We start from the raw sequence: 22506 nt of genomic DNA, 5'->3' as shown, positions 1-22506 counted from the left end.
CAGCGATGCTACTTGCCATGATTTGGTGCTGATCGTCTGAGGTCTGGAAAGAGCGTTGAACGTGATGTCATCGCGGACAGCGCGGGTATCCACACACTAGCTACGTTTGGTGACATGCAGAGACCCGCATCTCTGTTTGCGCAGACCTTGATGGAGGTGAAGAGAATGTTGATCACGCGATATCAGTGGTGTCTTTCCAGTGTTGCAAGGAGTGATGGGGTCGGGTACAAGCTTCTGTTGATGCAGATAGACATGTTCCACATGTGGACTGGATCTTAAAGCAATGTGTTTGGAGGAAATGTTTCGCTATTGGTATATAATCAGGAACCTTCTTTTGGGATCCGTACATTTGGGTCATGTCATCGTTCGAATCGTCAACCTCACCCCCAGGACCGCCGACTCCTCTGATGCAGTCCAATCTAACTAAACGCCTCGACAAGAGCCTTTTCCCATTGAGTGATTTAGACCTTGCCAGCGGCATAGAAGTCGTCAAGCGCAACAGTGATACGCTTGGACATGGTCTTCTCGCCCTCACGGACCCAGACACGGGGGTCGTAGTACTTCTTGTTAGGCTTGTCGTCACCGTCGGGGTTACCGACCTGGCTCTGGAGGTAGCCGGACTTGTTCTGGACGTAGTCTCGGATACCGGCGAGGTAGGCGTACTGCATGTCGGTGTCGAGGTTGACCTTGACGACACCGTAGGAGATGGCCTCCCTGAAGTCCTCGACGCTGGAACCGGAACCACCGTGGAAGACAAGGAAGACTGGCTTGTCCTCCTTGGCACCGGTGGCCTCCTTGACGTGCTGCTGGTGCTTCTTGAGAAGAGAAGGCTGGAGCTTGACGTTACCGGGCTTGTAGACACCGTGAACGTTACCGAAACCTGCGGCAATGGAGAAGTAAGGGGAGACCTCGGAGAGCTCCTTGTAGATGTGCAGAATGTCCTCGGGCTGGGTGTAGAGGGAGTTGTTGTCAACGTCCTCGTTGTTAACACCATCCTCCTCACCACCGGTGATACCGATCTCCATCTCGAGCCACTGCTTCATGGGGGCAGCGCGCTGGAGGTACTTCTTGGTGGTCTGAACGTTCCACTCAACCTCCTCCTCGGACAGATCAATCATGTGGGAAGAGAAAAGGGGCTCGTTGTGCTCCTTGAAGTAGGCCTCGTCGGCATCGAGCATGCCGTCCAACCATGGCAGAAGCTTCTTCGCGCAGTGGTCGGTGTGGAGGACAACGGGGATACCGTAGATGGGTGCAATGGCACGGATGTAGTGTGCGGCAGCGACGGCACCAGCGATGGAGGCCTCCTGGTTCTTGTTGTCGACGCCCTTGCCGGCGAAGTAGGCGGCACCACCTGGAACTTGTCAGCTCACTGCTCGATTGAAAGATAAGCGGAGATTCAGAAGAACTCACCCTGCGATGTCTGAAGGATGATGGGCGACTTGGCGTCGCGGGCAGCCTCGAGAGAAGCAACGACTGTGGAGGAGGAGGTCACCTGAGCCTGTAAGCTGAGCTCGCAACTTTGGGCTCTGAGGGACCTACGTTGATGGCGGGGATGGCGTAACCCTCGTCCTTGGCGTGCTGGAAGAGCTTGAGGACATCATCACCGGTGATGACACCGGACTTGCGGGAGAGGACCTGCTCAGAACGTTGATTAGCAGTGTTCTCCTGACAGACGGTGTTCTTAGGGTGAACTTACAGACTGTGCGGAGACCATTTTGTATGTGATGTGTAAGGTGTTCTGGTGAATAAGGAATCAGTCAATTGGGAAACGGAGTGTTTATGAAGGTGCTGCAAGAGTTGTTGAGCGCGGTAGTGAAAGAGAAACTCTGCGATGATGCACCGGTGGGCTTTTGGTGGGGTCTCTGAGCGGGGTCCGCCTGGCGCAGACTGACGCAACGAGCAAGCTTCAGCTTCAACTGTCTCAACTACCCAACCAAACGCCGCAATTGCAGCTCACGGGGACGCTACAGCGTACCACTATCTCTGAGGCTAGGTGTACGTACCTTTGTGTATCAATTGACTGATACGCTTTTGCAAGGCGCGTGGGAGGCACGAGAGATTTAAGATGGGCTCACCGGTAGGGCTGGCGCTCACGGCCGCGCTCTGAAGTCATCGCGGGGCCGCTTGCTCGGCAGAGTGGACTTGCACCGTCGCCAGCTCTGTGCTTCTGTCCGAAACTCGCCGTAGAACGTGCCAGAACGCAGAGTAAGGCCTTGAATTGCCGAGTGGGTTTGTTGCATCACAACATCGAAATCAGGGTCCCACCAATCACATAGGGTCATGGGATCAGCTCAGGAGTGCTTGCGGCTGTGGCTTGTGGCTTCTAGCTCGTGAGGTCCCATTCTTCCGAAACCATTCCCAAACAGTGTCTACATGTTTTGTACAGGCGTATCTTTACAGCGAACGGAAAAACCCACGGTCTGAACTGCAGCCGCGGATGGCGTACTGGTCTTGCGACTTCACGCGTCCATGTCCTTCGCCTTGACCCGGACGTTCCTCAGTAATGGCTCTGCCGCACCCGGCAGTTGTATCTCGATCTTGAACACACCCAGCTCCTTCACACGCTGCGCATCTCCATCCTCTGTGTTTGTTACGAAACGAACGTCTGCCTCATTCAGGATGACACGGGCTGCCTCGTCGTTGTGCGCCAGCGCTGCCTTGAGGGTCGCAGCAATGTCCGCTGTCGATACCGAGCCATAGATGGCGTTCGAGGATCGTTCTGTGTTGGCGCCCATGGCAGCTGCTGTGAGAACATCAGCTGCGCCAGACGCGCCGTATCGTGGCTTGTTCTCTTGAGCCTCGATGCGCTGGCGTGAGAAGTCGATTGAAGGAGGGACGAATGTGTCGAGAAGTTCCATAGATCGCTCAGGCTAGGCACGTCAGCAGTGATCCTTCCGTTCGTGACAGCAAAACCTACGCTGAGCACTTCAATCTCAATCGGCCGTACGTATGGTCTCCGTGGTGTCAAAACGTCCTCCTCTTCGTCGACCTCCTCCAGAGCCACGCGTACACCATATGTTGTGTCCCTCTGCATATCCACTTCCTGAGCCTTCAGCAGCTTTAGTTGCTGGAACGGTACATAGTCGGCGACGCGGGCGGGAAACCATCGATTGCGCATCGTGGCCGGGTTGAGAGGCACGTATGAGCCTTGTCGACATTAGCTAAGCTCTCTATCCAATTCTGGCACGCTCGCCATACCGGCGCGTCCATATCGCGGCACATCCTTCAGCAGCTTGACGACGATGTTTCGCTTGGCCTCCTTAGCCGCCTTCGAGATGCTACGTATCTGCTGCTGCGGCGCCCTTCCATCCAGATTATGACGCGCGACTCTTCGTATGCATGACGTGCACTGAGGCAGCAGTGCTGACCGGCTGAGAGAGGCCATTGGGGGCTGCGGGGTGTCGTGTGGTCCTGCCAACAAAAGTTACAAAGTCGTCCGAACTTCAAATCTGGAGATCCTTGCGACTGCGCTTGGGCGGACAAGCGCGGAGACGCTTTGCTTGGCAGTTCACTTTGCGGGCTGCTGGCTCGCCGCGCAAACGGCGGATGACTGCCAGCATGACGAGTCGGCTGTCAGACAGTAATGGAGGATAGAGACGTCTCACTTGCACATTCCTCCCGTCCTGCACCCGATCGAGCGCACTTCTGCTAGAAGCCTGTCACAGTTCTGCGGTCCTCTGCACCACCCCGTCGACCAATCCCCGATCCGCGGTAACGAGCTCGCGCCGCAAAATGCCAGAGAAGGCAACCACCATCGCAACTTATGCGGCAGGCGCATCCCTCGCCGCCATCACTCTAGTCTACGTCTTTGGACCCACCTTCTTCCTGGACGACGAGACGACGAGCTCCAGCACCAAGAAGAAGGGCGTGGTCGGACTGAGTAATGCGGCAAACGACTGCTTCATCAACTCGGTACTGCAGACCTTGGCCGGCTTGCCAGACTTGCGCATATACTTGATTAGAGAGACACATAGAAGGAAGCTTGATGGACCGGAAGTGTACCTTGTGGATCCGGACAAGTCAAATGCGGAGAATACGAACAGCAGGCCGGGGAAGCTCGAGGGTCTGCAGAAGGGTCTGCTTACACACGGCTTGAAGGACATCCTCGACAAGTTGAACGAGCGACCCATTTACAGGAAGACGATATCGCCGCAGTCATTCATACGCTCACTCGAGCATGCTTTTGGGACACGCATCAGCCGGCAACAGCAAGACGCGCAAGAGTTCCTGCAGATCGTCACTGAGCGACTGTGCGACGAGTACCATGCCGGTACAAAAGCTAGACGACATGCATTCCGCCATAGCATCGCATTAGAGAACGGTGACAGTGCGCCTGGCCGGCACGAGACCGAGGAGCAACTCGGCGTTCAGCCACTGCAAGATGGTGTCAAGAACGAAGGCGAAGATGAGGATGCTCTTTTGCCGGATGAAGAGGGCTTTCCATTCGAGGGCAGAATCGAGTCTCAGATTGAGTGCTTGACATGTCATTTTAAACCGAAGCCTTCCTCTTCGGCTTTCGTGACCTTGACTCTCAGTGTACCGCAAGTCTCCTCGACAACCCTCAATGCATGCTTCGATGGCATGCTGAAGGTCGAGCATATCGATGACTTCAGGTGCGAGTGGTGCCGTCTTGATCACGCCGTGAAGACAAAAGAGCAGGAGCTTGAGAAAGCTACTGATCCCGAGATCAGAAAGCGCTTGGGATCAGACATTACTAAGATCAAGCAAGCCCTAGAAGACGACCCGGAAAGCCCACCCGAGGACGTCGAGTTTCCAGACTCAAAGCTGGTACCAAAACGCCGCATAGCGCGCCACATGCACATATCTCTGTTTCCTAAGGTGCTCGCTGTGCACCTTTCAAGGTCGATGTTCGCCGTTGGGACCGTATCGACCAAGAATTTGGCCAAGGTTTCATTCCCAGAGGCACTACCACTTGGTGGCTTGCTGCATCGGAAGAACTACAAGCTACTAGGAATGGTCACACATAAGGGTAGCCACAGTAGTGGGCATTACGAATCATTCCGACGGCAGGTGCAGCCCATACCCTTTTCTACACCACACTCGTTTGGCCTCGAAGGCGCATACAGCCGCCAGGCCAGCCCGCTGCCTTCTGCAGCTGCTTCAGCAATGCAGAGCCCTCGACTGTCATCTACGAACTTCGACGGTTCGAGCGATTCTGCATCGCCTATCCCCTCACACTTGACGCTAGACTCACCTTCTCTGCAGTCATTATCATCAAACTCATCACAAGGGACACCAGGGCCACGAGGACCGGCGCCAACCTCTGCACCTCGGGCGGATGGCGACTCTTTGCAACCATCGCCCTCATCAGGCGAATCTGCAAGCAAGCTATCGCGAACGCAGAGTTTGCGATCGCTCAAGGATAAGGCATCAGAGAAGGCGCAGTCAATGGTAGACAACAACCCCCTCAAGCGCAAATCTAGGCGCACTGTCAACCGCTGGTGGCGCATCAGCGATGACAAGATCAAGGAGAGCAAGACGAGCGAAGTGCTCAGCATGCAGAAGGAGGTTTATCTCCTATTTTACGAGCTTGACCGATGAATGGTGATATTCTTAGGCGTTCTTTTCTGCAAGCATACGAGCGGCATCTTTTCTTCTTTGATGCATTTTTTCTCATCTAGACACTAGACTAGATTACTTTCGCTTTCATTAAGCATACAGCGAAGCCGCTGTGAGACTCGTGGAGATGGTTTGTGGACTGGAAGGGTCGGCGCTATTAATCATCAATGATATCATTGGTCGAGTGCACCACGTATATTACCTCCACATGTACACCACGAGCCCTGTGGGCGTGAGCGCTCATTATAGGTGAAGATCAAGCGCGCATTGCAACCTCAGAGCTGCAATGCAACACTGATATACGACTCTTCAGCTTCATTCCACTCCACAAGCCTGTTAGATCCGCGGATCAGGTCAACCCCGCACGCCATCCTCCATCGCTCGAGTAAGCCTGGAGTCGATGATAAGATCATTTGCGTGTCTAACATAGCGTTCTACACGAGCAAGCATCTTGCAGGGAATCATAAGTACTTGGTGTCAGCAAGTTGAAATTTTGAGAGGTTTCAATCGCGCAGGTTTCACGCTCCACTGAAAAGTCTACAACATTCCAAAAACTACCTCAGTTTGGCCTAAGCAAGATGGCGCCTTTCCTCGCAGGTAGCTCGGAGACCAATGGCAGCAGCCACGAAGCATACCTAAAAGCACCCGACTTTCAAAAGTTCGACCATCCACCTCGCGTTATGGTCATCGGTGCAGGTAGCCGTGGCACAGCCTACGCCGAGGCTGCTTTGGAAGGCACCAACGCTATCATCGCGGCTGTGTGCGAGCCGACACACTCGAAACGCGAGGCTTTCGGCAAGAGATTCATATGGCATGGGAAATTGCCCGCACAGCCTGGTGAACACTTCTCCACTTGGCAGCAATGGGTTGAGTGGGAGGAAGAAAACAGGCAGTGCGAAGCTCACGGGGAGGGCGGCCCAACAATCGACGTGGTGTTCGTCTGCGTGCTCGATGAGATGCACGAGGAAGTCGTGCGCGGCATTGCGCATTTGGGAGTGCACATCTGCTGTGAGAAGCCATTGAGTACGCGACTCGACAGTTGCATGAGAATGTACAAGGCACTTAACGATGCGAAGAAGAGCACTGTCGCAGCAGGAAACAGAGAGCCGGTCTTCGGGATATGCCACGTGCTTCGATACTCACCCCACAACATGCTTTTGCGACATTTGGTACGGGACAAGAACGTTATCGGAGACATTCTCAGCATCGAGCATTGCGAGCCTGTGGGCTGGTGGCACTTCAGCCATAGCTATGTTCGGTATGCCACCACCTTTCCTACTTCCGAGAGGATGATTAGACTAACACATATTGCAGCGGCAACTGGCGCAAAGAGTCAACTTCTGCCCCTTCCCTACTTACGAAGTCCTGCCATGACATCGATTTCCTCATGTGGATGCTCTGTACGCCCAGTCTTTCTACATCTCCACCTCACCTTCCATCATCCATAACTTCTGCAGGATCGCTCAAGTATTTCCGCAAGTCACGCAAGCCAGCCGAAGCAGGTAGCGCGACCAACTGCCTCTCCTGCGCGTACGAACCATCGTGCTCCTACAGCGCGAAGAAGATCTATCTCGAGAACCAGCTCGCGCAAGGCAACGCGGATTGGCCCGTGAAGATCGTGAACCCAGAAATCGAAGACCTCTACAAGACCAAGGGCGTCGAAGCCGCCTCAGACCAACTCCTGACCAATCTGGCCGAAGACTACGACTCCACCACTCCGCTTGAAGTCAGGAACAAGAGAAACTACTTCGGCCGCTGCGTCTGGGAGTCCGACAACGACGTCTGCGATGACCAAGTCGTCACACTTACCTGGGACGATGATGGTGAAGATGCCAGCAGAGGCGCGAAGACAGCGCTGTTTCACATGATCGCGCATACTGAGAAGCAGTGTGAGAGGAGAGGCAGAATCTACGGCACGAAAGGAGAGATCGAGTATGACAGCACGACGATCAGCGTTCATGACTTTGCATCCAAGAAGACTACGAAGCATGTCCCGCATGCTGCGGGTGGTGGGCATGGAGGTGGTGACGCGGGACTGGTGAGGCAGTTTCTCATGGCTGTCGATGCTGTTGAGGAGGGGGAGATGAGCACGCACGAGGCGCAGAGGACTTTCTTGGGCTGCGATCTTGAGGAAGCGTTCAGAAGTCACGCCGTTGTCTTCGCAGCAGAAGATGCCAGGACGAAGAAACAGGTAGTGGACTGGGGAGCGTGGTGGAAAGAGCACGTCGAGAGTAAAGTGGCCTGAACTCGGCGCCTTTCCTGGCTTATCTTTCCTACAAAGTCGCGATGGGCAGTCTCCTTCGCCGGGTGCTTCGACTGAGGGGTATGCCCCTGACAGATTTCTTGCGCGCCGTCTCAAACATACGACGTTAATGAGATGTAAGCTTCACTGGTGGTTACGATGCCGCCGTCATGCCACCTTTCCGAGCGCGTAGTTGAGGCTGTGCGGCTGAGCGGCTCCGCGAACATTCCCAATATATACACGCCCCAAAGCTTCTACAATCTTCGTGCAATCAGTGCTGCCGTTTGTTTCTCAAGTGCAGTCTGTAAGCGCCTGTGGTTACCCCGAAGTTGTGGCGTTGAGGCTGTGAGGCTCTCCTGAACCTTGAAATGTGTGGAGAGAGCCTCAGGAAGGTTTGACAGTTTGTCTCCGAGTTAACGCAATTAACGTTCTTTCTGGCTCCCGGTTCGAGATGTACGCGCCTGCTTCGGGTTATATTTGGTGTCGGCATTTTCCTAATACGGCCGCCGCAGCGCTTAATAAGGCTCTGAGTTCTGACAGCCCCCATCTCCCCACGAAGCGGCAGTCACTGCGGCATCTGACAGTAGGGTTGGGCGCTTGGAAGCGCAGAGCGAATGGATTTGCAGAAGCCGGCTTTCGCAGAGACGAACGATAGACGTCACCCGGGGCAGTGCGTGCAGCGCAAAGTGACAGTCGGGCGATGTCGTTCCTGTCACGAGAAGTGACAGCACATAGGCGGGCGACGCCGGAGACCCAGAACCAATGCTTTGACAACAGCCTGACAACAGCCTGACAACAACGCGTTCACGCGTCGTGCAGCAGCGCAGTCTTGGTCGTGTTATAGTCGTGAATGCGATGCTCTCGCCCATGGTGAGTCACAGTCTCGTGCATAATGCCGCATGTCGGTGTGCGGGACATCACGCCCGTTGAGCGATGAAACGAAACTTCCAAGTGTCGTGGTCCAATCGAAAGGTCGAACCGTGATGACTCTTCACCGACTGATGCCCGCCCCACGCACCGCACAGGCCCTCCCGCAGGGCGCTAGAGCAACAACACCTCGACTCTTTATTCGTTCCGTCACCGCTCCATGCCTAAATTGCCGCGATGGAGTCCAGCCTTGCCAAGGGTACAGTCCAGCACACTGTTCAAAGATGGAAAGGGAAGGTAAGGGATGAGCGGTGGGCTGCGACATTGCGCGCATGAATACGCTCGCTTTGAAGCTTGACGGCATCGCAGCGCGTACAGAGGTACACAGTACACAGAGTACGCGCCTGCGGTACTTTCTCTGCCGAGTACATCGTAATCGACCTCTAGGCGACGTTCTACAGCGGCCCGCCGAGCGACCCGGTTTCATCTTGCCAACCGCTCTGCAAGCGCATCGCTTTCCCGCTTACCGCTCTAGTAAAGCCCTTCCTGCAACCACACCGCTGAGAGCCACTCAGAGTCAGTACACCGCTGAAAACTACACAAAACTAAACCAGATGCAGCGAACAACGCAGCAGGGTTACCACTAAGACGTTCGCTAGACGTGCTCGCCCAGTTCGAAAGCCATGTTTCACGTTGGCCTTGCAAGGCTCCATGCTGTAGAACCTTCTGCGCAAGACTGCCACCAGACCGCCTGTCGAGATCTCAGTCCAGGATCCCGGGGCGGGTGGATCATGTTTCAGATGTGCTCTTGCGCCGTGAGCACTGGTTCGTAGGTCTCGGTTTGCGAAAGGAATAAGTACAACATGCTCCGCCGCCCAACCACCACCATCACATCGAACATCATATCGAAGACTTGCGAGCACTGCCCACCGGCTCGAGACATCTCCCTCTCCCCTCTTTCTTTCTTGTCTTAGACATTCTGGAGCTGGTTCTCCTCATTAATCGTTACTCGATAATTGTATCTTCCTGTCCAAACATTCAATAGCTCTGGAGCTATTCACATCATCAAAATGTACAGCCGCCACTCAACGCCGCCTGCTACGCAGTACAACTACATTCCCGGTAGTGTTGGATCAGATGTCACATACTACTCGCAAGAGTCTTCACCCGCACCGAATGTGGCTCCTACACCTCCACGATCGCCTGTGCGCCAGCTTGGACCTACCCTTCTCCCCAAGGTCCGCACTCAAGATCAGGTAGCCGAGCCTACCGCTGGGCCCATCAGACATCGCAGGACGACGTCTGCTGCCTCCAGCGTCAGCTATGGCTACAGCCCTTACGCACGACCCGTCTCTCAGTCGTACCGTGAGTCAAGCCCATACACCAACAATAGCTTGATTTCGCCTGTCTCCAACGGCTCTTGCGACTTCAACGGGCTGTCTATGCTCAACTCCCCCATCACATTCACACCATCTGAGGGCCGCCGAGCGTCGTCGTACGCTCCTCCTTCTCATCACTCTCACTCCCGCTCAAGCTCTCTCAATGCTCCACGTCACGTGAGGTCTACCTCTGTCCAGAGCATTGATGAGTCCACCATCAGCCGCTATGGCTTCCCCACCTACCGCAATATCCCCAACTACGTGACCGCCCCGACCGCGCCTCAGTCGACCTACATCACAAGCCCCGTCGACTACTCTCAGGTACAGCAGCCTCCTAGCTTCACTGCCACGTCACTCGACTTCCCTCTTCTGGACTTCGAGCCTGCCCCTGCTGTCCAGTACCCCACCTACACCGGGCAGTCCAGCTTCGATGCCTACCAGCCCGTTGCCACATCATCTCTGCTCGAGTACCTGAGCGGCCCCAACCCTTCCCCGGCTCTGGTCCGTCGCGTTACTGCCGCTCCCCGTGGTATCCACAATCACTTCTGGTGGGATGTCCGCAACCTTCGCAGCTGGGAAGACTTCAACATCGCTGCCATCAAGGAGATCCCCTCCATTCTCCCCCTCCTTGAGGTCCCTGTCTCTCAGTCCTACCTTCCCCAGCCCATCCGCCAGAACATGCAGCCTGAGAACGAGAATTCTCTCCACGACATCTGCACCAACCACTACGCCAACAAGGTCAATGCAGCTCTCAAGATCGCCCAGGGCAACAGCCACATGCAGATGCGCGCCATCAAGTCCGCTGCCGGTGCCCGCGAACAGCCACAGTTCGTCTCGAGCTACCCCTCCGACTTCGAGAAGACCCTCTTCGGCGATGCTCGCGGTCGTGTCGTCGGTCTTGTCAAGTGCTACGACAACTGGAACACGGGCATGCGCAGCGAGTCCGCACCCAAGCAGGTCCTCTACCTCCAGGGCCTCGCTCACCTCCAGCGCGTCATGCGCGAGCACGGCTGCCGCTACGGCTTCATCATGACCGAGATCGAGCTCCTGTGCGTCCGCGCAGGCGGCGACTCGTCGACCCCAGACCCCACCACCTTCAACGCCGCATCCGGCATGCCTATCTTTGGGTACCTGGAGCTCTCGGCTCCTATCTCGCTGTCTGCGTCTGGCATGTCTGCTGCCGGCGATGTGCAGCTCACTGCCTCCCTCGCGCTGTGGTACCTCCACATGCTGGCCAAGGAGAACCCGTTCGAGGGCATGGGCACCTGGCGCATGGAGGTCGGCGGCCCTGCGGCGCTGACAAGGCAAAACCACCTCGAGAAGGATGCGTGGATTCCCAAGCCACAGCTTGGTGAGAAGCGCGAGGCGAAGCGTGTGCGCGGGTGGGTATTCCCAGACGAGCCGCTGAGCAAGCGCGAGTGCGGGAAAGGCCGTCGAGGCAAGTCTGTTGGTTAGGACACGATGAGATCTGAGTGGATATGACTGATGCTTCATGGTTTGATGATCTTACGATTGAAAAAGGAAGATGAGTTACGATAATATACCCGGCTGCCGGCCAGCTGAAATGCATTAACGGCGTGGATCATTTACAACGCATTGCATAGGAGTTTTGTTTAGCATTTACAGGGCGCGCACTATATGCTGGCTAGACCGGCTTTTACATAGTTCAGACAAATAGTTAGTAATGCACATATCGCATACAACAGTTTGTTCTCTTGCTTGGGCGTGACTATTCGCTTGACTGTGTGTGTGCTTTCAATTCCAACATTCGCTTGGACACTGCGTGGCAGAGAAATAACCAAGCGCTCGGTGGAGCACGGCATGCTAGGCGTGTGCTACCTCCTTGGCTTGATTGACGGTGGGGTTTGCTTTGTTAGAGCCATCTGCTCTGTCTTGAGTAGAGTCACGTTTACATTTGCTCACTTAGATATGAAGAAGCGTGAAGGGGAAGGGTGGAGAATGAAATCTCCTACAACATCTTTCCAGGTACGGTCTTAGCCAACTAAAGCTCTCAACACCGGTATCAAATGGTTGATTCATCCAAGCGCTACATGCGTATTCGGTGTCTTCTTTGCCAAGTCCAGAGTCTGGAAGGCAGTAGATACGTTGGCCCAGTCGATCTGCCGCTGCGCCATGCTTGCATCTTTATGGTCATCGAAGCCTGCAGATGTGAATAAATCCTCCATAGACCACTGGATATCACCGACTCTTCCCATTGTGAACCGCACAGAAGCCCGGGTGTTGTCCATTTTGCGAGAGGCGCAACCGCGTCGAGCTTTGCGCAGACCCCGTCTTCCCATTTCAGCTTGGAAGGTCCACCCAGCTCGGACATCGTGGAAAAGCCACACTGAATCATGTCACTTCAGTATACAGATGGAAGACGTGGGATACCACCAGAATATTGCAGTCCCCTCGCCAAATGGCCAGACCATAATAGCGTGTGCCAAGTCTCATGTGCGAAATGAGTCTGAAGCGTTTTGTGTTGATGTCAAAAAATATCCAAAGGTACAGCGAATCGTTCAACGAATAGAAACAACCGTGTTGCAATGAAATCACATGGAGGGCGGTCCATTCTAGGGCTGTGCGCTGGTGGTTTGAGGATGCGGGACTGTATTTCCGAAGTTAGATAGCAATTGAATGGATGAGCTTTGTATATCTTTCAGTACGTTCCCGAAAGTTCGTAACAGCATTTCCGTGGATTAATAGAATTTGAGAATGTGTGCTACAACCAGACCAGAATGCTCCAGTTCTATAGGTACCCAGCCATCTTGGACAGATAGAGAACGGCCGACTAGGTGCAGAATGTGCTTGCACAGTCTCTGTGCAGACAGGCGATAGTCAAAAATCATGTCTGGACTATCGGTCGACAGACCGTGGACAAAATATATCTTCTCGCGGAGATCGTTAGCGTGGTGCGATTGAAATTTCGATATCAATGAGACCAGTGAAGATGCGCATCCTCTTTAAGGCCTCTGAATCTTGCCATTCTGATTGCCAGGTTCCCAGAGACAGCGTCTAAGTAAAAAGTGTGCTCCGGATGACCATGATTGAATATGGCGTGCGCGTCAAGGACGGGCGCTTCGAGCTTGTGCCAGTCAATCGATCTGGATCCGTAGTGTATCTGAGCGGTGTTACTATTGCCTGGATGATCCAGATGCGACGCCAATGTCCGTCTTCGCACCAGGCTAGTAAAGCTTTTCCTGGCATGTATCACAAATATTCCTTGCACGGGCATCTTGAGCTCTCAAGGCTCTCGTTTCGCTTAGCACTTCATAGCGACGAATCGAGACTGACTCGGCATCGTTGTATATTCGACGCCTCATCTGAACTTGATGGTCTCGCTCCTTAGTGTCCGATCAATTAATGCACACAGCGTCAATCCAGAATACCTTGTGTTGACCTTGTAGATACACCCAACGTAGGAATGTCCAAAGGTCATGTCCAATTTCGAAATAGAAGTCATTCAGCTTGATGGCCCTCTGCGGAGTCTTCGCACCCCATCTGTACGATAAGGCAGCATACGGAGGAAATATAATGTCCATGGGAAATTTGTCTCGCGTGCATCGTATGGTATCTGAGGGTCCACAAGGCTGGAGTTCAACGAGTCCAAGTTCCTCAGATACAAGGCTAAGTGGTGCCAGTAGAAGGATGATACCACTTCTGACGGTTCTGCCGATATATGGAACAATTATCCATAAACCAAAATCCCACAAAGTCAAGTAATGGTTTGATGTGCCGTCAGTCAAATGTAGGCGGTTAGTATTGATGGTTGCAATAAGGGATGAGGCTGTGCCTGCACCTGCACTTCCCCGCGTGACGTCAGCCATCTTGCGCAACTTCCGGAACAAAACCCTTTCGAGTGCAACATGCATATATCACCCGCATCCGCCCCTGCAGTAAGACCAGGCATCGACTACGACACGCTCGCTCGCGTGCAGCGCACGATGTCTCTACCATGCCGATGACACTAGCCTGTGACTGCCGTCCTCGCACATGACGCCCTTGCGGCTGGATGACTCTCTCTGTGTCGAAAATAGTGCTTTGGTCTCGCTTTCATCCTCGGTATGGTCCTCCTTGGTCTGCTGCTGAAGATTCTGAAAAGTGTAGGTGGAGAGAGCTCATTCGCGCACGTGGTATGCATCCCGGCTAGCGCTGCGCGAAACGCGGTTGTACAAGCATGTGACTTGTACTTCACCCTTGTAGACGTGTCAGAGTGCCGTATATGCGGTCCGAGCGATCCACGAGCAATGTGTGCACATGTCGTGGTCTAGTCGTTGATGATCTCTTTAAGAGTTGGGCCGCTGTGCAGACTGCTCAGATTTGCAGTTCATTTCAGCGTGTTTGGTTATTGTTTTGCTTCTCTCCTTTCAATGCCTTCTGTGAATAACATGCCTTCAAAAAGATATGTGCTATAAGTCAGCCTCAGTAATGTACTCCTCAAGGTGATCGTACTCGACATTGGGGTGTAAACCATCCGACCTTCAAGTCGCCCCTTCACTTCTCGGCTCCATAGTCGGCGCACAGTGCTCGAACACCCAGGCTGCAACTCTCGCCTTCTCCAGCGCCAGTGCACGGATCGCTACACAATGTTGCTCTCCCAGCAGCCTCAGGGCTGCATCAGACCAATTTCGGCTCTTCCGCCACAAACATCAAGGCACTACAACACCACCAAACTTTTCAACACCCTCTTGTCGCCTCCAAAAGTTACCATGTCATGGATGGCGCCAGATCCCTTCGAACTTGAGCCCCCATCACCAACGTCGCCAAAATTGACTTTCCAGCGAGCACCGCGAACTAGCACAGCAGACCGGGTCACCTCGAATGGGTTGCAGACACTCCGACGTGCAAACAAACAGTTGCAAGTGGAGATTCAGTGTAACTCCGGGCTGTGGGATGAAGACGACGATCTCGACCCCCAATCAACAATTCGGGCAAAGCCAGAGTCAGCAGAGCGTTGGTCTCGAAGCCCAGATGACGAAGTCGACGTCTTCGAAGTGCAGCGCCAGCAAGGCTCGGACCCAAGTGCCCAGCGGCTTAACGATGATAGCTTGCCAAACAATATTGCGTCACCAGACATCGCGCCAGCAAACCAAGGTGAAGGCGTCAGGACCCGGCCGCTCATCTCGCCTCTGCAGTCCCCCACCCGTGACCCTCGCTCACTCTTTGGCTCCCCGTCACAAGAAACGCACCTTCCCTGGGTAAGGAAACTAAGCAACGGCCAGTTCTCCATGACTGTCTCACCGAAACTGCTGCCGAGAGACGCCCCACCACCGAAGAGCATATGGGATGCTGAAGAGGAGGAATTTGATCGGTGGCCCACCGCTGTGGAGGCGCGCGCAGAATTAGACACCGTTCGAATCAATGCGACAACAAAGCGAAGCACTTTCATAAGGCTCGAGGAACCGGAGTTATCGGTCGCTGAGCAGATCGCCGAAGCTGTGGACACACCGCTTGGGCAGCATGTTCGTACAGATGACGAAGAGAAACAGATGATCTTCGAACTCGAGGACATGGACTGCGGCAACCCCTGCGGTCGAGACCTGCACGATACGATAATCGCCCCCCTGCGCGAGGACTACACACTGCTTTCCAAAAGAGCACCGGCGCGTCACATGCACGTCCTTGACGCCAAGGCATACACCTCCAGCACCGATCCCGTCATGAAGGCCGCTCGCCCGCGGCTTTGCGATGCCATAGCCACAGTACTAGCGTACACAAATGAGGAGTGTCTTCGAGAGTTCCTCGACCCCGAGATCGAAGTGTTCGAGTGGCGGCGCAACAACAACTGCGTCTTGATCCGCCGCGAGGGAAAGGAAGTCGTGGTCGGCAACTACTACAACTTCGGCACCATGTACCAGTGGGGTTTCCTGGTACGTTCCACAATCGATAGCGACGGGGCATGGTCTGAGACCTGGGCCTCAGTATCGCAGGGCACGACTCCGGTCGGACAAGAGGGCGTGCTATACGACCGTTTCGAGGCGGATGGGACGGGCTGGGATGTCAAGCCCGACGACGAGGAGTTCGCGCTGTATGTAGGACGTGATCTTGCGCATTTCTTGCTGAGGTGGGAGGTGTGGAACTATCACAAGTGGTGGCGGTACCAGATCGAGTGGGAGAGTGATGGGAAGGTGACGCGTGCGCGGGACAAGCATCGGTTCCCGGCGGGTCTGACGTTCGATTGAGTCCGGCCCCTTGACCCGTAGATGCGAAGCCTGGAAGACGGCGGTCAGGTCAAGATCCTTTGGACTGGCCCATACACCTATAGTTCGCTTCTAGATACAGTGTTAGTAGACGGATTTGCATAGCGAGGAGTATGAGATACCCACCCACCTGCAATACGCGTTGCATTGCTAGACATGTGCTTTCTTGTTCCTCACTTCATGGTCTCTAGCTTCTTTGTCGGGCTCGGCTCGTCTTCCACTTCAGTGATGACGAAGCTTGTGCAGTATCCGGCGGCAATCTTCGCGATCTTGCCAGGTATATCAATGTCGTTCCAGAACCCACTAATCATGTCATTCTTGATCTCTTCTCGGATATTGGAAAGGTCACCGCAGTTGCCGTGCTTGGCCCAGCCCCATGATATAAGCTTGCCATCCTTGGTGAGCGCTAGGATATGATCGGTACCAACAGCGATGCTTTCGATGGGTGGCAGGTCTGCGGGAAGGAGCTTCCACTGATTCTCCTTGCCCCATGCTGTGAGGCGTCCATCATCGAACAGAACGAAAATAGCATGCCATGTCGCTGCAATGTCTTTGTAGCCTTTTACGTCTGGTGGCATGGCCGAAAGAATGTTGAATTTATCCTTGCCCAATATCTTGTGCTCACCCGTGGACGTGTCGCCAACCAGATAAGTGAAGTCCTTGCCGCAAACCACTCTCAGTGGCTGAAAGGGGATGTTGTCGATTCTAGTCGGAATGTTGACTTTGTTTGAAAGAGCATCGCCCAGCTGCCCGAGACGCGCTTTGCCCCAGCCGTACACAGAGCCGTCGTCCTGAAGGGCAACATAGTGCCATACACCGGCAGCAAAATCAATCGTCATGCCTGGCAAGCTTGATCTCAAGTAGTGAGGTTCGAAGTACTTGTACTCAGACATGTCACACTCGTCTCCGCGTCCCAGCTCGCCCCATTGCCCGCGCCCCTTGGTGAGGACAACACTGGGGGAGCCCATTACACAGTTGATGATAGCCGATGATTCACAAGTAGCTGCACAAAAGGATACGTTGTTGTGCAGTTCCTCAAATCGCGTGAGCCTGGGCGGTCTATCACAGTCAGGGAGCATCTGGCCGACATTGTTCCGTCCGATCCCAGAAACCGAGTTGTCGGCGAGAAGAAGTAGCGAATGATTGTCGCCACACTTGATGTCCTTGATATCTCCGATGAATTGTGTCCGTGGAAGCTTTATCGGCTTGCTTACAATGTCTGCAACAGGGATACCTTCGCCCAACTGGCCTTCGCCGTTGCTGCCAAAGACGTAGAGATCGTGTGGCATTGTAAACAAACAGTGTGGGAGAGTGTGAGCTTGAGAGTGACAGTGCTAATCCATAATTTGGAACCAATACAAAAGACCTGCCAATGAAGGAACAAAGGCATCTGATGACGGTCATGATGGTGTTCGCCTTGGGGATGTGGCGCTGGAGGCGAAGTGGGTGGAGGCTACGCCATATCCGGCTAGCACCCACACCCCATTTTCGACAGCCCATCGACACTCGCCAACATTTGCAAAACCTCAAGCACGACTTCGCCCGCATCTCTCACGACCTCGCACGTACTAACCCCAGTCGTTCAAAATGGCCTCCCAATCCGTTCAGTGCTTCGGCAAGAAGAGGACCGCGACCGCTGTCGCCCACTGCAAGGTACGCCCGCACCGCCACGATCGCGCGCATCCAAGACTCCAAAGACAGCATGCTTATGAAACTTCCCACAGGCCGGCAAGGGCCTCATCAAGGTCAACGGAAAGCCTCTTTCCCTCGTCCAGCCCGAGATCCTCCGCTTCAAGGTCTACGAGCCCGTCCTGATCCTCGGCCTCGACAAGTTCGGTACGCACAAAAACCCACGGCTCACCGCCAGACACCGGGCGCACCCGCAGCACGGCAGGGAAACAGAAGACTAACAGCGCGCAGCCGACGTCGACATCCGCGTCCGCGTCTCCGGTGGTGGTCACACCTCGCAGATCTACGCCATCCGCCAGGCCATCGCCAAGTCCATCGTCGCCTACTACCAGAAGTACGTCGACGAGCACTCGAAGAACCAGCTCAAGCAGGCCCTCGTCCAGTACGACCGCACACTCCTCGTCGCCGACAACAGACGGTGCGAGCCCAAGAAGTTCGGCGGTCCCGGTGCCCGCGCCCGTTACCAGAAGTCCTACCGTTAAGCTACTCTCCCGCAGCGGAGAATGCTTGGCGGCTCACAAAAGTCTCGACTTCGGACTTGGAATCATCTGCGATCTGGTGGCGAGGAGTTTGCAGCGGTGCGCATGGGCTTTCAGTATGGATGCGCGCGCGCTGGGCAGGTGATTGTGTGAAGGCGCATGGGCCCGACTCGGTTTCTGACGGGAGTCCGTGTGACGATAAAACGAATCCAAAGATTGCAAGACACGCTGCGGATGATGGACAGCACGTGTGCAGATATACCCCATTTCACCGCGTCCACCGGTGCCTGCTAACGCCGCAGAAGTGCTGACAGTCCCACAAGACTCGCGCCGTTTGTGCGCCAATACCGTCGTCTGGCGTTTGCCTGTTGTGAATCCGTTGATGATGCCTCCTTGTTGAACCGCATGCGACACTGTGAAGACACTGTAGGCGACGACCTGTAGACGACGGCCGTAGACGATGGCAGTATACAGCGGCTGTAGTAGACAACCGTAGACGATGGCAGTATACAACGGCTGTAGACGACGACCGTAGACGATGGCAGTATACAGCGGCTGTAGTAGACAACCGTAGACGATGGCAGTATACAACGGCTGTAGACGACGACCGTAGACGATGGCAGTATACAGCGGCTGTAGTAGACAACCGTAGACGATGGCAGTATACCGCAGCAGCAGAAGACCGGTGCACATCATTGATGAGAAAACAAAACACGTCAGCAGCACTTCCCGACTAGAACCATTCACATGCTCACGCTGCCAACCTACACGACGACCAAGCACGTTCCTCCGCACACAAGCCGTGTTCTCACTTGCCCAGCGTTGACGAGGTGGGATGCACGGCATCAATCAATATCATTGTGACGCTCCATATTGCAACATTAAACGTTTATTTCCGCACGACAACTCGTACATGCTCCTCGAACCACGCGAGGCTTGCATCGAAAAACACGATCCTCGCGAGCGGAAAGTCGACAAGCATCATCTCTCTTCCATGTCCATCACCACACTGACCCGCTATCGATGCAAAACCCGCTCCGCTGCTCCCAGAACGCCACCCACGCCTCACCAGCACCCCAGGCTGGGTCGCCGTCACAGCAGCGCCTAGCCGTCGCTGCCGCTGCTTCTAAAGGCCGCGCACAGCGCAGCGTACTGGTGTGTGAGGTCGAGGACGTGCTGGGGCAAGCTGGTGCCCTGGATGATGCTGCGTATTTTGACGGCGCCTTCTTCCTCGATGAGTTTGCGGATCGTGTAGAGGAGGGCGGGGGAGAACTAGTTCCGTCAGTTTCGCATTCCAATGACAAAGTCGACGAGCAGGGGAGGAGGGAGGCGGTAAAGTCAGTCTGGTGTTTAGCTGGTGTTTAGTCTGGTATTCAGTCTGGTGTTTGGTCTGGTGTTTGGTCTGGTGTTTAGTCTGGTGTATAGTCTGGTGTTTAGCCTGGTGTTTAGTCTGGTGTTTAGTCTGGTATTCAGTCTGGTGTTTAGTCTGGTGTTCAGCCCGGTGTTCAGCCCGGTGTTCAGTCCAGTGTTCAGCCCGGTGCTCAGCCCGGTGCTCAGTCCGGTATATCGGGGACAAAGTCGACGGGCAAGGAGGGGAAAGTGATTGATGGCTTACCTCCGAGTACCAGCGGTACTGCCAGGTGACGAGTCTGATGAGCGCGGCGGTGACGTCGCGCGTGTTCCTCTTGTCGTGGCCGAGCTTCAGCACGCCCTTCATCGCCTTGGGCGAGAACTTGATCTGCAGACAGTTCTCGTACGCCTCGACGGCCTCGTCGGTGTGGTGCAGGCGCTCGGCCAGCTCGCCGAGAATCTCCCACTCCTCTGCGCTCTTCTTGTACAGCAGCTGCTGTTGCCTGTACTGCGCCATTTCGGTGCGCCAGATGGTGTAGACGCGCAGGTCTTCGTAGAGCACCATGAACAGGTTGTCGAGCCAGCGCTCGCACAGACGCTTGTTCTGGAACTGCGTGTAGTTGGGCTGCGACGGGCTGCCGTTGGTCTCGGTGGCATGGGGGTCTTCGCTGCCGGCCTTTACGACTTCGGCGGCGACGGTGTGGCCGGGCTCCTGCAGTGAGTCCTCGACGGCTGCCTCTGCAGATGGCTCCCCGTTTGCCTCGGTCGCGTCGCTGCCGCCATGGCCGTTGACCTCGGGGTTTGGCGATGCGTGTAGGGATGGCGATGCGTGCACGGGCGGCGATGCGTGCACGGGCGGCGATGCGTGCACGGATGGCGAAGGCGAGCGAAGTGCGGTGGTGCTGGCGCTGCGCGAGTGTGAGTGTGGGACGTTTTGCTTCTCGTGGCGGTACTCCTCTTCCATGACGAAGACCTGGGAGCGTATCTTCAACAGCTGATCCCAGCCAATCTTCTTGGTGACCTCTGTCAGGATCATGTATGCCTTTAGGAACGTGCCTTTGAAACCGGCTGCGTGGAGCTTGCGCAACGTAGGGTGGACCATGTCCATGTCGTCGAGGTTGCTGTCCTCGATCTCGTCGCACAGGGCTTCCGGCATGATGGGCAGGAAGACCTTTTGGGGCTCCGGCATGCGCGGTGCATCCTTGTCCTGGTACGTGAACATGGGACACGAGTTGAGCGTAAGCAGAGCCAGGTCCCATTGCTCCAGGCTGACGTAGATGTCTGACAGCCGGGCCCACGTGCCAAACTCGCTGGGTGCAGACACGACGCTCCGCTTTGCAATCTCCAGCGCAAGGTCGCCCCGCCCCTTGGTGTTGCAAAAGTCGGCCTGGCAGTCGAGCAGCGAGTAGTCCATGGGCAGCTCCTGGATCACGTCGTGCAGCAGCTGCACTGCCTTGACCTCCTCGTCGGCCTGTATGTACACGCGGGCCAGGAGGGACGAGATCTCGGGGTCGCGGGTGCGCAGCTTCTCGAAGAGGTTGATGCCAGACGCATATCGGCCCGTGGTGTGGATGTAGCTGAGGAGACCAGTCGTCAGGTGGTTCGAGACGAGGTTGGGGACCTGGATCTCCGGGTCAGAGCCCAGTTGCCAGCCTGTGCAAGATCAGCCAGCTGACGCGTGGAGTGTGTGGAGTGTGCGTGGAGTGCGTGTGGAGTGTGTGGAGTGTGTGTGTAGAGTGTGTGTGGAGTGCGTGTGGAGTGTGTGTAGAGTGTGCGTGGAGTGTGTGGAGTGTGTGGAGTGCGTGTGGAGTGTGCGTGGAGTGTGCGTGGAGTGTGTGTGGAGTGTGCGTAGAGTGTGCGTAGAGTGTGCGTAGAGTGTACGCGGAGTGTGCGTAGAGTGTGCGTAGAGTGTGCGTAGAGTGTGCGTAGAGTGTGCGCGGGGTGTGCGCGGGGTGTGCGCGGCGAGCCCTACCGCTAAAGAACAGCCGCTCTGCTGCGTCGAGAAACTTGTGCTCGCTCTCGGTGCTCGTGACCGGGTTGAAGCGGCGCACGCCAATGATCTTCTTGATGGTGTCGCCCGAGCCGTCGTCGGCGTACGAGTATGCGCGCAGGACGCTGCACAGGTACGTCTCGAGCCACAGCTCGTCGGTGGCGACGCGCTTGTCGCCGCGCTCGTCGATGCAGTAGCTCTCGACGGTGCCGGGGATGTAGACCTGCACGCGCATGTCGAGGCGGGAGAAGGCATTGTAGCAGCTGTCGGGTGGTCAGCGAGCGGCGGGCACCTGTGGCAGACGACGGGCGGCGCACCAGTACAGGCCCGACACCACCTTGGTCTGCTTGTCGTGCGGCGAGTAGGTGAGCGTGTTGATGTAGGCGGCCAGGCTGGCCGACGACGAGGCGTCGATGCCGCTCACGTGATGGTAGACGCCGAGCTGCTTCGTGGGCGACTTGACGGGCTGCTTGATCAGATGGACCAGGTCGGGCGGGCCGAGCTCGCGCAGCGTCTGGAGCGACTCGGAGCGCGCCTCGATGGCCGAGTGCAGCTCGTCCTCGTAGATTCTGGCGGGGGCGTCAGTTGGGAGCTGCGAGCGGCGAGCGGCGAGCAGGAAACGCCGGGGATGCGCGCGTACTCTGGCACCGCCGGGGATGCGACCATGGCGGCTCAAGGGGCGCCGAGCGGGCACAGCGCAGGACTCGGGTGCGCGGAGGTGGAGTGAGGC

At 55.6% G+C, this 22506-nt stretch overlaps 11 protein-coding genes across 11 annotated transcripts; 5 read left to right on the top strand and 6 right to left on the bottom strand.

Moving 5' to 3' along the window:
* Positions 1–461: 461 nt before the first annotated feature.
* On the bottom strand, positions 462–1714 carry M421DRAFT_97870 (uncharacterized protein; the record flags this gene model as incomplete). Its single annotated transcript, XM_033598554.1, has 4 exons — positions 462–1351; positions 1411–1492; positions 1540–1635; positions 1697–1714. 4 exons carry the CDS (start codon positions 1712–1714, stop codon positions 462–464), a joined length of 1086 nt encoding a protein of 361 aa, XP_033452806.1.
* A 589-nt stretch (positions 1715–2303) lies between these two features.
* M421DRAFT_416181 (uncharacterized protein) lies at positions 2304–3435 on the bottom strand. The gene is made up of 3 exons (XM_033590967.1): positions 3199–3435; positions 2918–3147; positions 2304–2870 (listed from the first exon to the last, which is right to left on the bottom strand). Exons 1-3 carry the CDS (start codon positions 3383–3385, stop codon positions 2460–2462), a joined length of 828 nt encoding a protein of 275 aa, XP_033452805.1. The 5' UTR covers positions 3386–3435; the 3' UTR covers positions 2304–2459.
* A 37-nt stretch (positions 3436–3472) lies between these two features.
* M421DRAFT_416180 (cysteine proteinase) lies at positions 3473–5782 on the top strand. Its single transcript, XM_033590966.1, has one exon. The coding sequence runs from the start codon at positions 3733–3735 to the stop codon at positions 5560–5562; it is 1830 nt and encodes a 609-aa protein (XP_033452804.1). The 5' UTR covers positions 3473–3732; the 3' UTR covers positions 5563–5782.
* Positions 5783–6158: 376 nt separating this feature from the next.
* M421DRAFT_54061 (NAD(P)-binding protein) lies at positions 6159–7825 on the top strand (the record flags this gene model as incomplete). The annotated part of the gene is made up of 2 exons (XM_033595179.1): positions 6159–6838; positions 6895–7825. The coding sequence occupies 2 exons, from the start codon at positions 6159–6161 to the stop codon at positions 7823–7825; spliced, it is 1611 nt and encodes a 536-aa protein (XP_033452803.1).
* Positions 7826–9391: 1566 nt separating this feature from the next.
* Positions 9392–11767, top strand: M421DRAFT_416178 (uncharacterized protein). Its single transcript, XM_033590965.1, has one exon. It carries the CDS (start codon positions 9760–9762, stop codon positions 11521–11523), a length of 1764 nt encoding a protein of 587 aa, XP_033452802.1. The 5' UTR covers positions 9392–9759; the 3' UTR covers positions 11524–11767.
* A 1369-nt stretch (positions 11768–13136) lies between these two features.
* Positions 13137–14036, bottom strand: M421DRAFT_244021 (uncharacterized protein). The gene has a single exon (XM_033588526.1). It carries the CDS (start codon positions 13938–13940, stop codon positions 13425–13427), a length of 516 nt encoding a protein of 171 aa, XP_033452801.1. The 5' UTR covers positions 13941–14036; the 3' UTR covers positions 13137–13424.
* A 741-nt stretch (positions 14037–14777) lies between these two features.
* M421DRAFT_1181 (uncharacterized protein) lies at positions 14778–16250 on the top strand (the record flags this gene model as incomplete). Its single annotated transcript, XM_033587269.1, has 1 exon — positions 14778–16250. The coding sequence occupies one exon, from the start codon at positions 14778–14780 to the stop codon at positions 16248–16250; it is 1473 nt and encodes a 490-aa protein (XP_033452800.1).
* A 136-nt stretch (positions 16251–16386) lies between these two features.
* M421DRAFT_244024 (RCC1/BLIP-II) lies at positions 16387–17657 on the bottom strand. Its single transcript, XM_033588527.1, has one exon. It carries the CDS (start codon positions 17555–17557, stop codon positions 16442–16444), a length of 1116 nt encoding a protein of 371 aa, XP_033452799.1. The 5' UTR covers positions 17558–17657; the 3' UTR covers positions 16387–16441.
* A 190-nt stretch (positions 17658–17847) lies between these two features.
* Positions 17848–18692, top strand: M421DRAFT_416176 (40S ribosomal protein S16). Its single transcript, XM_033590964.1, has 3 exons — positions 17848–17921; positions 17993–18104; positions 18189–18692. The coding sequence occupies exons 1-3, from the start codon at positions 17856–17858 to the stop codon at positions 18437–18439; spliced, it is 429 nt and encodes a 142-aa protein (XP_033452798.1). The 5' UTR covers positions 17848–17855; the 3' UTR covers positions 18440–18692.
* Positions 18109–19422, bottom strand: M421DRAFT_243913 (uncharacterized protein). The gene has a single exon (XM_033588524.1). The coding sequence runs from the start codon at positions 19280–19282 to the stop codon at positions 18473–18475; it is 810 nt and encodes a 269-aa protein (XP_033452797.1). The 5' UTR covers positions 19283–19422; the 3' UTR covers positions 18109–18472.
* Positions 19423–19540: 118 nt separating this feature from the next.
* Positions 19541–22442, bottom strand: M421DRAFT_97863 (chaps-domain-containing protein; the record flags this gene model as incomplete). The annotated part of the gene is made up of 5 exons (XM_033598553.1): positions 19541–19708; positions 20052–21439; positions 21759–22039; positions 22094–22345; positions 22417–22442. The coding sequence occupies 5 exons, from the start codon at positions 22440–22442 to the stop codon at positions 19541–19543; spliced, it is 2115 nt and encodes a 704-aa protein (XP_033452796.1).
* Positions 22443–22506: the final 64 nt, after the last annotated feature.

The sequence above is a fragment of the Didymella exigua genome (genome assembly GCF_010094145.1).
Source record: "Didymella exigua CBS 183.55 unplaced genomic scaffold M421scaffold_3, whole genome shotgun sequence".
Taxonomy (NCBI): Eukaryota; Fungi; Ascomycota; class Dothideomycetes; order Pleosporales; family Didymellaceae; genus Didymella; species Didymella exigua.
This window is presented reverse-complemented; position numbering and strand designations above follow the sequence as displayed.